Here is a 14,270-nt window from a genome sequence, read left to right on the forward strand (position 1 = left end):
GGAGAGGAGAAAGAATCTGAAAAGTACTGGGCTTCTTGTGTAAACAAAAATAAAGGACAAGATAAGACTTGCTGAGAGTTTCAAACCAGATCATGGCTCTTGGTGGTAAATTGTGAGCACTGAGGAGAAGGAAGGGGTGAGGAATGTTTCTAGTTCTTCTCCACTCTGGAGTGTAAGCCTGGAAGGAAGTGATACTATCCAGAACCTAGAATGTTCTCTCTTTTCATTCCTGCCTACAGAAGATGAGCGGCCTGGAGAGGGGGAAGTCCTACGTGGGCTTCACCACAGAAGTTAAACCAGGTTTTTAAAAAACATACTATGCTGAAGCCCATAGTCAATCTCACTTCTCTGAAAGAAGTATCATGACAAATACCTTGGAAACAAAATGGAAGGAAGCAGAAAAGCAAGAGAGTAACAGTTGCAGTGAGTATAAAGAACAGAAGTAGAGGGGAAACTTAATCTGCAATATTTTTAAAGGGCTCATTTTCAGTTTACCACCTTGTGGTTTAAAGCAATTAAAGTGGATTCTCCCAAGTGAAAAGTACTGTTATGGCAAAAATGTTTTCGGCTCTTACAAAGTTTTCTTCAAAATCTTTAGCCTCAATATGCAATAAAAGGTTGTAAGAGTTCATTTTCAATATCTGTATGTGTGTGTGTGTGTGTGAAGGGGGGAGACTGTAATGAACTCAAAACGCCCTTAAAAACAACTTCCTTGCCATATCACCTTTCTAAAACCTAAGAATATTTTCCCAAGAGTATCTCAATCTGCATATTATTGTTTAAAAAAAAAAAAAAAAAGATGACGTCAAGTAGATTTTGATTCACAGCAACCATGTGTGTCAGTGCAGAACTATATTCCGTAAGGTTTTCAATGGCTAATTTTCAGAAGTAGATTTCCAAGCCTTTTTTCCCCCAAGGCTCCTCTGGGTAGACTCAAACCTACCACCCTTTGGTTAGCAGCCAAGCATGTTAACCATTTGCATCACCAAGGGACTCTGCAGCATCAGTAGGAATGTAGAAAGGAGGGCCACTACAAATGATCTCTCTCTTTAAGAAAGAAATAAGTATCAACAACCGCTCCAAAGATTTTGCTTGATATCACACATCATTGGTAGTAAGCCCAGGGCCTTTGAAAGGATCCAGACTGAATCCAAATGTTAACAGTGAAAATACAAAGGGGCTTTAAAAAGTTCATGGAAAGATCCCATTATCATTTAATTCCATTCTTCTGCATACTTTTTGATGTCCCCTTGTATCTTACCAAAGTCATTTATAAAGAGGTTGAAGGCCAAGTTATAAGTGGCTAAATCTGGAAAGAGTTCCCTAGATTTAGTCAACATAAGCTAATGTCCTCTATATAGACCAAAGAATTGACCTGTCCACAACAATTCTAAAAGAATTAATGCAAACAAAACTTTAACAGTTACAAAGAAAACAAAAGAGAATTAAAAAATGAAAGTTATTATTGATGTTACCATGAAATTGATTCTAATAGTGACCCCATGTACAATAGAACAAAACGCTGCCCAGTCCTGAGCCATCTTCACCATGGTATCTGCTTGAGTCCATTGTTGCAGTCACGATGTAAAGCCATCTTTTTGAGGGTCTTCCTCTTTTTCACTGACCCTCTACTTTACCAAGCAAAGACACTATGTTGTTGTTAAGTGCCGTCAAGTTGATTCCGACCCATAGCGACCTTGTATAGGGTTTCCAAGGAGCAGCTGGTAAGCTTGAACCACCGACCTTGCAGTTCAAATGACTTTGCATTCTGATGCATTAGCTCACACCACCACACCAGGGCTCCCAAAGACATTATAGATAACTAAATATGTGTAACTCAATAAAATTAATCAAGCACAGCAGTGGTTCCTAAGTAAAGATCTACGATGAAAGTTTTCACCAACCCACAGTGAAATGACTATAGTAATGACAAGCTTACAAATTTTTCATACGGTTAAATTTACTTATCTATAGAATTATCCTTAATTCTAAAACAAAAGTGTGTACTTCCTAATTTGTTGATGCTATCATGAAAGGCCCATGATAACAAATGACCAGGGGAAATAGGTTCTAACACCCTTACTCAATAAAACTAATAAACCTCACCGCCAATTCCTAAGCATACACATGTGTAGGTAAAGTGTAGGTGAAGTCCACAATAACGTAAGCCTGAGCACTGAAGGCCATCAAGCTTTGAATAGTCAAATAATATTTGAAAAATAGTTTCTATACAAAGAAGAGTAAAGACAATTTCTATATAGGTTTCCCAAAACCAAGATTAATTAATTTTGTTCTTTTTTTTTTTTTACAGACCCAATTTTGAACATTTGGATTTGACTTGAAGCATTACATGTGCTTTAAAAACTCAAAACTGAATGTTACTGGTTTTATAGTGGGAGAATGCTACATTTCTCAATTTAAAACAGCACAATCCTACTTTTAATATTCTAAGTATTCATTCACTAATGTAAGAAAGACTTCCATCCAATTACAATCCTGCAAGAGAATTCCTCTCCAAGGCATTTAACTTCAACTGAAAATTTCATTATAGGACATTTTAAATTGTTGAATTTCATTGATTTCAGGCAATTTGTCTTGATTAAACAAAAATCAAAACTAGACAAAATATATCTTACATAAAACTATTTCTAATTACTGTTTACCTACCCATGGAGAAGCTTAAAGAGTAGGGTAAATTTATTCCAATTACAGTTAAGTGAAGTTGCGTTTTATAAAAAACCTGCACCAGATTTATTCGTCATACTCAAGTAGATGCTCCAAGAATTTCTTACAAGGCTGCACTTGATGCATACAGAACAAAGATAATGTGCTAGATCCTGGTGTGGTACTGTAGGATAAGCACTGGGCTGCTAACTGCAAAGTCAGTGGTTCAAATCCACCAGTCACTCCTTGGAAACCCTATGAAGAGTTGCATCCAGTCAGAACTGACTCGATGGCACTTAAAAAAGCAACATATTATATGTTGATATGAATTTTCCTACTGAATTTGAGTAAATCTAGAATTAACTATAGGTAGCACTATCATAAAACATAAAATTCTTATTATATTGCAGTTCTATGCTTATAACATTTGTTTTTTTAAAAATACCTTAATTTTCTCAGTGACTATGAGGGAACTTCAAAAGGTTCATGGAAAGTATGTAATTTTCCCATAAACTTTTTGAAGCCCCCTTGTGTTTGAGGAAACTTTCTTTCCTACTTACACTAACTTAGAAGAATACACATACTTAGCCGCTGCAGCACAAAGAGACCTTCTACTGTGTTGTTGTTGTTGTTGTTAAGTGCCGTCGAGTCGGTTCCGATCCATAGCGACCCTGTACAGGGTTTCCGAGGGTGTAAATCCTTACGGGAGTAGAAAGCCTCATCTTTCTCCCGCGGAGCGGCTGGTACAAGCAGTCTATTTCCAACGAAAATCCAAACAGTCTTTCTTATTTTAATTGTACCTCAGGCCATTCTTTTGGTGTAAGAGACTCCATTAGAAGTCTGTCAATTAATAAATGTGTTGCTCAGGTAGCGGCAGAGAAATAACTGTATGTTACCAGTGAAGGTACCCCATAATTGCAGCATTTAATACCTGTTGTTCCTAATGCCACCAGGCCAACTCAGCCTAATGAGTCTTCCTTCCAAGTGCCACTGTCTAATATTGTAGGCCTATCAAGATGAGCATTCAGCAATGGAGTCCTCAGAAGTCAGCCAATCATTGCACTAGCTTCTCAAATAAGTGGGGATTTCACAAAGCTTGTGGAAAAATTCCAGTATCTTTTCATTCCATTTCTCCATGAATTTTGGAAGGCCCCTCGCATAAACAAAGAGTACTGATTTTTAGTTCTTTGCCACAAGGAAATGTACTGAAAACAAAGCATTAAAAGCATAGTTATGGAAATAATACCTCCCCTTTTAAAAAAACAACAACACTGAATCCTAAATTAAATTAAATAAGGAGCTCTGGTAGTGTAGTGGTTACGGATCAGGCTGCCAACCTCAAGGTCAACAGTTCGAAACTACCAGCTGTTCCGCGGGAGAAACATTAACCTTTCTGTTCCTGTAAAGATTTACAGTCTCGGAAACCCTCTACAGGGTCGCTGAGTCGGAATCGATTCCATGGCACATAACCACCACCACTTATGGACACTTGTTCTTGGCAATACTGGCTCTCCTGAAACATGATGGAGTTTTCCTGGTGTGGCGCTGTAGCTCAGCACTGGACTGCGAACCACAAGGTCAGCAGTTCAAACCCACCAGTTGCTCCTCAGAAACCCTATACAGGGTCGCTATGAGTGGGAACCAACTAGCCAGCACCTAACAACAACAAAGACAGGAAAGGAGTCCTGGTGTGGCGTTGTAGATAAGCACTGAACCACAAGGTCGGTTTGAACGGAAAAATACGCGGTTCAAATGCACCAGCCGCTTCTTGGAAACCCATACTGGGTTATGAGTCGGAACCAACTCAACGACACTTAACAACAACAAGCCACAGAGTCCTGGTGTGGAGCTGAAGGATCAGCACCGGTCTGCGACCACAAGGCCGGCAGTTCAAATTCACCAGCTGCTCCTTAGAAACCCTATACAGGGTCGCCGTGAGTTGAAACCGACTCAACGACATTTAACAAAAAGCCAAGAAAACTCTATGGGCGGTTCTGCTCTAGTGGGGATGGTCATCCACCATCATCAACAGATATGTCAAAACTGCAGCATAAAATGAATGTGAACTAGGGCAAAAGACCTATCGACAGCAGTTATAAAATCACGTGCCTGAAACACACCTCAAATGTTGCGGCCTAAATTAAGCAAGGAGCCCTGCTTCGTGCTCGCCCCATCTCCCAAACCAACCAAGAATCATGTCCGGGCCCAGGACCCAAGAGCCCCTACATCATCCTTACCCCAACTCTCCACCCCCTCTAGCCCTGGGTTCACCCACTCACTGCCTGGGCCCCAGAATCTAAATCCTTTTCTAAATGCAAGTCCCCAGAAGCCTTGACAACGGGCTTTTTCAAGCTTCTACAACCCAACGTTAACAACATCGTAATGGTATTTCCCTTCAGGATTGAAGCTCCCGGTCGCCCCCTCCCACCAGGGCCAGGCTCCCTCACACTCACAAGCTGACGGTGCCTGGGGGCAGCGGGCCGGACAGTGCCTTCCAGCTGGGCGCGGGCAGTCGCCTGCGGCTGCAGTCCAACAGGGGGTGACGGCAGGCGCAGGGCGCGGGGCACAGGTCTGCCTGGGATGCCGGCAGCAGAAACAGGATGGCCTGGGCGAGGAAGAGGAGCCGGAGCAAAGGTCTGGAATGAGACCCCAGCAGCCGCTCCTCCTGAATGCCTTGGGGCACCGGCGCCATTTTCCGCCCCCGACCTGGACTAGGCCGAGAAGAGCCGCCAGCTAGAAGAGGCGGCTCAGCGGAGACGTCGGCACCGGCGCAAGCACCCGAAGTCTGGGGTATTGCTTGTACCGGCTGAAGGCAGAGGAGGGACAGATGCAGTGGGGCAGCGGCGTCCAGGGAGCAGTGACTGTGAGGCCCTATGGACACCCCTCATGGGCCCGCCCCACGACGCAACGTATTCGCGTACACAAGTCAGCCAATCCGTGCTACTGAATGAAATTGCGTTGGGGCGGGGCTCCGTGAGGAGGCGGAACAGGCAATAGACATGCTCCTTAAGGAGGTGAAACTTAAGGTGTCCAGCAATTTCGGGTGTTTGTCTAGAGCTACATCACCGTTCCTCCGCTGGAGGGCGCAGTTTCCTTGAAAGGGAGCGATTGGCGAAGCACTGTGGGTCTGAAATTCGGATTTCGGGTATATCTACCATAATGGGAGAGAGGATCTTTTATCGTTTCTGGTCTCCAGGAATGGGGAATGACAAAAGGGGCTGTCTTCCAAGACGCAGTTGCAAATGGGAGCGGCACTTCTACCCTGGTTTTCACTGGTTCAGTCTCCTTTCTGCCCCCTGCTGCTTGTCTGCAGTTAGTGCAGTCCTGCGAATGGGCGGTAACGCCCACTCTCCAACAAGTATGTTTTCACTGTTTTTTTGTTTTTTTTTTTTTAATTAAATGTTTTTATTTTGCATTGAGTGAAAGTTTACAGGGCACATCATCAGCTTCACATTCAACCATTCATATAGCTTGTTTCATTACATTGATCATTATCCCCGCCATATATCATCAGTTTACAGTGTTTCTCTCTATCCTCTTTAGCTTTTTTTTTTTTTTTGGATGGGGGGGGACTTGGCTTTTTGGAATTTACAGTCTCGGCTTTTAGGGAAGGTTTTTACATTTGTCTGTGGATATCCAGGGCTCATGTGTTTTCACTGTTTCTTGATGGGCCTACATACACACTCCTGAAGGCAGGGGGCCCTTTTTATTCTTAATCATGGAAACAGCAGTAAAGAAATCAAACGGTATTTCATTAGACATATCTGCTGCACAAGACCTTTTTAAAGTGTTGAAGAGCAAAGATGTCAGCTTGAAGATTAAGGTGCTCCTGACACAAGCCATGGTATTTTCAATAACTTCATATGCATGCGAAACCTGGACAATGAATAAGGATGACCATAGAAGAATTGCTGTGTTTGAGTTATGGTGTTGGAGGAGAATATTGAAAGTGTCATGGGCTGCCAAAAGAACCAACAGATCGTGTTGGAAGAAGTGCAGCCAGAGTGCTCCTTAGAGATCAAGATGGCCAAACTTCGTCTTTCATACTTTAGACATATTGTCAGGAGGGACCAGTCGCTGGAGGAGGATATCATGTTTGGTAAGGTGGACGGTCAGAGTAAAAGAGGAAGACCCCCAGCGAGCTGGATTGGCAAAATGGCAGCATCAATGGGCTCAAGTGTGGTAACAGTAGTGAGGTTGGACCAAGACCCGGCAGTGCTTCATTCGATGGCACCTAACAACAACAACAACCTGCACCTCCTGTCTGTATTATCGTTTGGAATTCAATACATGTGGATAATACCGCAGTCACCGGAATGTTTCTAAGGAAAATACCTTTTTTTCCTCTGGTATGGCACTGTGGGTTAATGCACTGGACTGCAAAGTCAGTTTGAACTTCAAAGTTGGCGGTTCAAACTCGCCGGCTACTCCTTGGGAACCCTACACAGAGTCGCTATGAGAAGAAACTGACTCGATGGCACTTAATAACAACAACAATCCTAAAGTCCGGAGTCCTGGTGTGGCACTGAAGGATAAGCGCTAGACTTGTTGTTGTTGTTGTTAGGTGCCATTGAGCTGGTACCGACTCATAGCAACCTTATGTATGGCAGAACGAAACACTGCCCGATCCTGGGCCAGCCTCACTATTGTTGCCACACTTGAGCCCATTGATGTTGCCACTTAAACAATCCATCTCGTTGGGGGTCTTCCTCTGTTTTTCTGACCCTCCACCTTAACAAACATGATATCCTTCCCCGGTGACTAGTCCCTCCTGACAATATGTCCAATGTATAAGAGATAAAGTTTGGCCATCCTGGCCTTCAAGGAGCACTCTGGCTGCACTTCTTTTGTTGGTTCTTTTGGCAGCCCATGGCACTTTCAGTATTCTCCTCCAACACCATAACTCAAAAGCATCAATTCTTCTATAGTCTTCCTTATTCACTGTTCAGTTTTCGCATGCGTGTTATTGAAAATACCACAGCTTGAGTAAGGTGCACCTTAATCCTCAAGCTGACATCTTTGCTCTTCAACACTTTAAAAAAGTCTTGTGCGCAGATTTGCCTAATGCAATACATCGTTTGATTTCTTGACTGCTGCTTCCATGAGTGTTGATAGTTGAGCCAAGAAGAATGAATTCCTTGACAACTTCAATCTTTTCTCCGTTGCTAACAATGTTGTTTATTGGGCCAGTGGTGAGGATTTTTATGCTGGACTACTAACCACAAAATTGGAGATTCAAACCTACCTCTACAAGGTCGTTATGAGTCAGAACTGACTCGATGACACTTAAAATGTAACAATTCTAGATAACACACTCTCAGAAGAGCAAGTGGGGCAGTTGATTAAAAAGTGCACTGAGCAGTCAACAAAGTGAAAGGTGCTGTCAGAAGTTTTTTGTCATTTATCCTAAAGCAGAGATGTTCTGTACAAGTTAGAAGCAACAGCGAAGTCTGTCCACTCTTGGCGTGATAGGATAAGCGCTGGCCCGCTAACTCTGTTTGAACTGCGAAGTCGATGGCTTGAACTCTTTGGAAACTCTATACAAGATTATTATGATACGGAACTGACTTGTTAGCATAACTGCAACAACAACATCCTCATTGAACACCCTGCCATCAAGTACATTCTGACTCATAGCCATCTTACAGGACAGAGCAGGACTGCTTTTTTGGGTTTTCAAATCTTTGCAGGAACAGACATCCTCATCTTTTTCCCCAGAATGACTGGTGAGTTTGAACCACCAACCATTTAATTAGAAGCCCAAAGCTTAGCCCACTGTACCACCAGGGCCCTAGTATACTCATTTAAAAAAACAACAACAAAAAAATCACTGTCATCAAGTCGATTGATTTATAGCAAACTGTATAGGGCTTCCTAGAGTGGCTGGTGGGTTTAAACTGCCAACCATGGGGTTAGCGTCCAGTGTTTATCCTACAGCACCACATTAGAACTCATATTGGGTTTGCTATTGTTGTGAAGTGCTGTCAAGTCGGTTCCGACCCATAGTGACCCTGTATAGGGTTTCCAAGGAGCAACTGGTGAGACTGAACCGCCGACCTTGCAGTTCAAAGGGCTTTGCAGTCTGGCACATTAACCTACAGCACCACACCAGGACTCTGGGTTTACTATTAAGTGTGGTTGAATGTGAGTTGATTCCTATAAAGGTTTCCAAGACTTTATATCTTTGCAGTAGCAGAAAGCCTCATCTTTCTCCATCAGAGTAGCTTGAATCACCAACCTTGTGGTTCCCAGTCCAGTGCTTACCTATGGAGCCACTGTGCTCCAATGTAGGGTTTTGTTATTATTGTTGCTAAGTGCTATCAAGTCGGTTTTCACTCATAGCAACCCTGTGTAGGGTTTCCAAGGAGCGATTGGTTGGTTTGAACCACCGACATTAAAGTTAGCAGTCCAGTACTTATCCTACAGCGCCACATGGGGACTCCGTATAGAGTTTGGGAGACTTCCAAACAGCCTCTTCTTTGTCTTGCAGAGTAGATTCAAATGCACTCACTAGGAGCTCTGACAGCATAGTGGTTACCAGTCAGATTGCTAACCTCAGGGTCAGCAGTTGGAAACTACCAGCTGTTCCACAGGAGAAAGATGAGGCTTTCTGCTCCCATAAAGATTTACAGCCTCAGAAACTCTATATGGGGTCACTATGAGTCGGAACCAACTCCTTGACACATAACCACCACCATGCCACCAGGGTTCCTTAGCCATGTATTATATCCAACATTATGAATAAGACTTTGAGAAAGACAGCGGTGCTAGTGCAAACAGTTAATATGCTATGCTACTAACCAAAAAGTTTGGAGGTTCGGGTCCACCCAGAAACATCTCAGAAGAAAAGCCTGACCATCTACTTCAGAAAAATCAGCCATGGAAGAGCCCATGCAGCACAGTTCTACCCTGACATACATGGGGTCACCAGGAGTCTACTGGAAGACAACTGGTTTATACTTTTCAAAGAGCATTTGTGTTTGCTACCTTGTTGGTCCCTCAATGGCCACAAAATGGGCAAATCAGTTATTGCTGATGAGGAAATGTGCCTAGAGATGTTAAATAAATACCAGAGGGACAGAGAGTTTGTCATTAATTTGTGGGTTTTCTGAATCTCTTAGATGAAAAACTTGAGCACGTTGAGAAGAACAATGATGCTTAAGTCATAGAGTTGTCTTAAGAAGTAACTGAAGTCAAACTTTGCTATGACAGGTTTGGAGTCAGAATAACGCTTTTACAAAAAAAAACCTTTTTCTTTTGTTTTATATATTGGAATCAAGGCCAAATCCAAAGCTCCAATCCAAACCAAACTTTCAAGCCAAGATAGCAGAGTAAAATTTATTCTTATCCTACAGTAAGAAACTAGGCAAAGACAGTAACCCCACATTAAAAAAAAGAATCGTCTTAGTACCTCTTTGTATTGTAGTTTCAGAGTTTCCCTATGAAACTGTCAAACGATCCCATTAAAAATGTATGTTCTTGGACATCTAAGCGACAGCTACTCGTCTCTCGTTGTCCAAAAGAAAGAAGAATGATGAAAATCAAAGACACATGAAGACCATTAGTCCAATGGACTAATGAACCACACAAACATCAGTCTCCATGACCCTGAGACCAAAAGAAATAGACGGTGCCTCCCTACCACTACCATCTGCTCTGAAAGGGATTACATTAGAAGGACCTGGATAGAGTGTGAGAAAAACGTGAACCAAAACTCAAAATCGTAAAAAAAAGACCATGCTTACTGGTCAGATAGAGACTAGTGGGACCCCAAGACTATGGCCCTTAGTCACCCTTCAAGTCTGGAAATGAATTTACCCCCATGGCTCAATTTTCAGCCAGACAATAGATCTATAAGGGGAACAATAATACTAGTGAAATATACACACCTTAAAATAATCAACCATTTGAGATCAAAAGGGCAGTGTTTACTCGTAGTTTCGAACTGCTTACCTTGAGGATGGCAGCCCAACTCATAACCACTATGCTACCAGAGCTCCTTTTAGTAAATAATTGGACAGTAATAATAGAACAGGATTTTATAGTCATAGCTCTAGAATTGCCTCATCAATCCTTAAGTGTCAAAGTAACTAGGCAGAGATTTCAGTATTCAGTGTGATCTATAAGGTGAGCTATCCCAGTTCCCGACGCCTAAGAAAACTCACTTTGGATCTTATTCCAAACCTTTGCATAAACTTTTATTTTTTGAATGTTTTATTGTGAATTATGTGATAGTTTACATGGAAGAACATTAGCTTTACATTCATCCTATCATATATTGTTTCATTGCCATGGTTACAGTCCCCGCCATGCATCATCAACCAACCAAAGTGTATACCCTGCAAGCCTGCCCCCAGGTAATCAGCATACAACCCCTCTCCCTCTCTGGGTCTGGAGTCCCCAGCCACTCCATCTCTCCACGTCATCATCTCTGCCTCCATATCTGGCATTCCTGCTTCTCTGGGTAGGGTCCCGCACTTTGCTTTTCTCCCTTGATAGTCCCAGAGACCTCTGCTCGTGGACTGCAAAGTCAATCACTTCCCTCCTTTTACTACAAAATGTCTACCTTTACATTTCCAACCCTCACAGTCAGTCCTGATAACAATTATTCACTATTGTATCACAAGAGTCCTATCCCCATCTCCTTTCATTAGCCCTGACCAGATAGATTGGATACTACTCAGTGGAGATTCTACCTTCCTCCTCACCCTCTGGTTCTAGGTTCCCTCTTGAAAACTTGTAAGCCAGTCACTTCTTGCCTTTGTAGCCCCCCCCATTTTGGATAGCCAATGTTCAAGTTGCCCATCCCTGTCTACTGTATGTATGGAGGGGGTGGGAATGATCCTCACTGTAAAGACTTGTTCCCTCTTTTGAGCTACTGCATCCATAGGTATAGGTCAAGTTCATCAAATTGTATCAGATTATTCTTTTTTCCCTCTTATTTCTTCTTCTAGTTGAGGTCTGATCATCCAGCCATTAAAGCCAGGTCAAGTGGTTATTATATGCAAGTGTGAGTGTTCTTGTGCATATGCCCTCTCTTATCAGCTGGACACTTCACTCTCTACTCTAGTCCTCTGTGGCTATGTCACTGACTCTGAGCCCAGGAGTACCCAGCTCTTGCCATACTGCTGGCCAACCAGGTTTCCTCCGGGTTCACAGGACTCTATGGAACGTGGTAGGACTTAATTTGCAGCTCCATTGCTGTTTTTCCCTCACTTCCCCTTATTGGTGACAAACGTGGTCACCAGTCAGACCACATGCATGCTTGTGTATTCCCCTTGAGTCTTAGTCTTGGAAGGAGGTTTGTCCTGAGGGGACCCGACCATTTGCCTTGATGTCTCCTGGGCAAGCAACTTGCTTGCTCTTGTAGTAATCAGTCAGACTACCATTATTATTTTTTTTTAATTTTTCCTGTCAATCTTTATTTCAAGAAGTATCTTCTGTTCTTTTAGCCATTCCAGGCTGGTCTGCTTGTCCTTTCAGGTGGAAATTTCCCACCTCAGAAGATTCTGGATGGTGTTCAGGATTCCACCTATGGTCTTATGTAATGCAAAAGCTCCTCAGGAAGCCTCCTTCACTGGGCAAGTTGAAGCCCCATTTTAGGTATCTCAATCAGTTATAGGCAGAAGACAGACTTACAAGATTTCTATGGTGATATTCTAGCTATTCCTTTCTCTCCCCCTCAAGTGTCTATTTTATAATGGTATGCAAGGAAAACTAAGATTCAAAAGACAGCCAAGCATTTTAACATTACTTCCCCCCTTTTAGCTTGCCTCAATCCCCGTATCCCAGAGCCCTGTTGTTCGAAGGTTGTGCATACATCATTATTTACCTCTGTCCCACTTAGCCCATGCAAACCTGCCTAACTGTTCTCCCATCTGCCTTATTCTTCCATTCCCCTCTCCCTTCTTGTGTATTGTCCCCCTCCTCAGCACTCAAACTGTCCTGTGTCTATTCCCTACACTGTGCTCCACCTTCCATTCCCTCCCCTCACATTACCCCCCCACATCACGGTAACCAGCAAAGAATTTTTTTCTTCCCCCAACCCTTTTCGTATGGGTTATTTTTCTTAGTCTTTTACAGTAGTGGTCCTATGCAGTATTTCTCCTTTTGTGACTAATTTCACTCAACATAATGTCCTCAAGTTTCATCCATGTTATGTGGTAGCTTACAGCTTCCTTGTTGTTCTTCAAGGTAGCATAATATGCCATTGTGTGTATGTACCACAGTTTGTTTATCCATTCTTCCATTGATAGACACTTAGGCTGTCTCCACCTTTTTGCTATTGTAAATAGTGTTGCTATGAACATTGGTGTGCATAACTCATGTTATGGCTCCTATTTCTTGTGGGTAAATACCAAGTAGAGGAATTGCTGGATCATAGGTATTTCTATTTTCAAACTTCTGAGGAAGCACCATATTGCTTTCCAGAGAGGCTGGACCATTTTGTAATCCCACCAACAATGCAGGAGTGTCCAAGTCTCTCCATATCCTCATCAGCATTTGTTGTCCTCTACTTTTTTGATCTTTGCTCTTATTGCAGATGTGAGATGATATCTCATTGCTGTTTTGATTTGCATCTCTCTAATGGCTAGTGATCGTGAACATTTCTTCATATGTTTGTTCACTACCCGGATCTCCTGTTGTTGAAGTGTCTGTTCATGTCCTGTGCCCATTTTTTAATTGGGTTATTTGTCTTTTTCTGGTAAAGGTGTTGTTTCCTATACATTTTAGAAATTAGTCCCTGATATGTTGTTGCAAAATATTTTTTCCCATTCTGTGGGTTCCATTTTTACTCTTTTAGTGAAGCTTTGATGCACATAAGTTAAAAAATTTTAATATGTCCCAACATCTATTTTGTCTGCTTTTGTTTGTATGGTTTTCAAACTGTTTGGTAGTCTATGTATGTCCTGAATTAGAGCCCTCACATTTGCCCCTATTTTTCTCTGATGGACTTTATAATTCTGGGATTCACATTTAGGTCTTTATTCCATGCTGAGTTGGGTTTTGTATAAGGTGTGAGGTGAAGGTCTTGTTTCAATTTTTTGCATAGTGCTTTTTACTTCTGTCAGCACCATCTGTTGAAGAGACTATCACCTCCCCATGAAATACATTTAGGCACTTTGTCAAAAATCAGTTGGCTATATGTGGATTGGTTAATTTCTGCATTCTCGATTCTGTCCCATTGGTCAATGTATCTTTCATTGTACCAGTACCAAACTGTTTGGACCACTATAGCTGTGTAATAAAATTTGAAGTCAGGAAGTGAGAGGTTTCCAACCTTATTCTTCATCTTAAACAGTGCTTTGCTTATCCTGGATATCTTTCCTTTCCATATAAAGTTTGTAATTGTTTTTTCCATCTCTTTGAAGAATGTCATTGGAATCTGGATTGGGATTGCATTATGTGTGTAAATTGCTTTGGGCAGTATTGACATTTTCACAATGTTAAATCTTCCTATCTAGGAGCATGGTACATTCTTCCATTTTTGTAGGTCTCTTTTGGCTTCTTGTAGTAGTGTTTTGTAGTTTTCTTTGTATAGATCCTTTGTTTCTCTGGTTACATTTATTCCTAGATATTTCATCCTTTGGGTGGCTATTGTAAAT

General features: G+C 42.2%; 1 protein-coding gene across 1 annotated transcript in view; it reads right to left on the minus strand.

Moving 5' to 3' along the window:
- The window catches only part of LRIG2 (leucine-rich repeats and immunoglobulin-like domains 2), a 43,028-nt gene extending 37,616 nt beyond the window's left edge, over positions 1–5,412 (minus strand). Inside the window, exon 1 of the mRNA XM_006865903.1 lies at positions 5,118–5,412. Within this exon, the coding sequence (XP_006865965.1) occupies positions 5,118–5,356 (239 nt within the window). The 5' untranslated portion in view covers positions 5,357–5,412. The remainder of the gene's footprint in view (positions 1–5,117) is intronic.
- Positions 5,413–14,270: the final 8,858 nt, after the last annotated feature.

This window comes from Chrysochloris asiatica, unplaced genomic scaffold (assembly GCF_000296735.1).
Source record: "Chrysochloris asiatica unplaced genomic scaffold, ChrAsi1.0 scaffold00085, whole genome shotgun sequence".
Lineage (NCBI taxonomy): Eukaryota > Metazoa > Chordata > Mammalia > Afrosoricida > Chrysochloridae > Chrysochloris > Chrysochloris asiatica.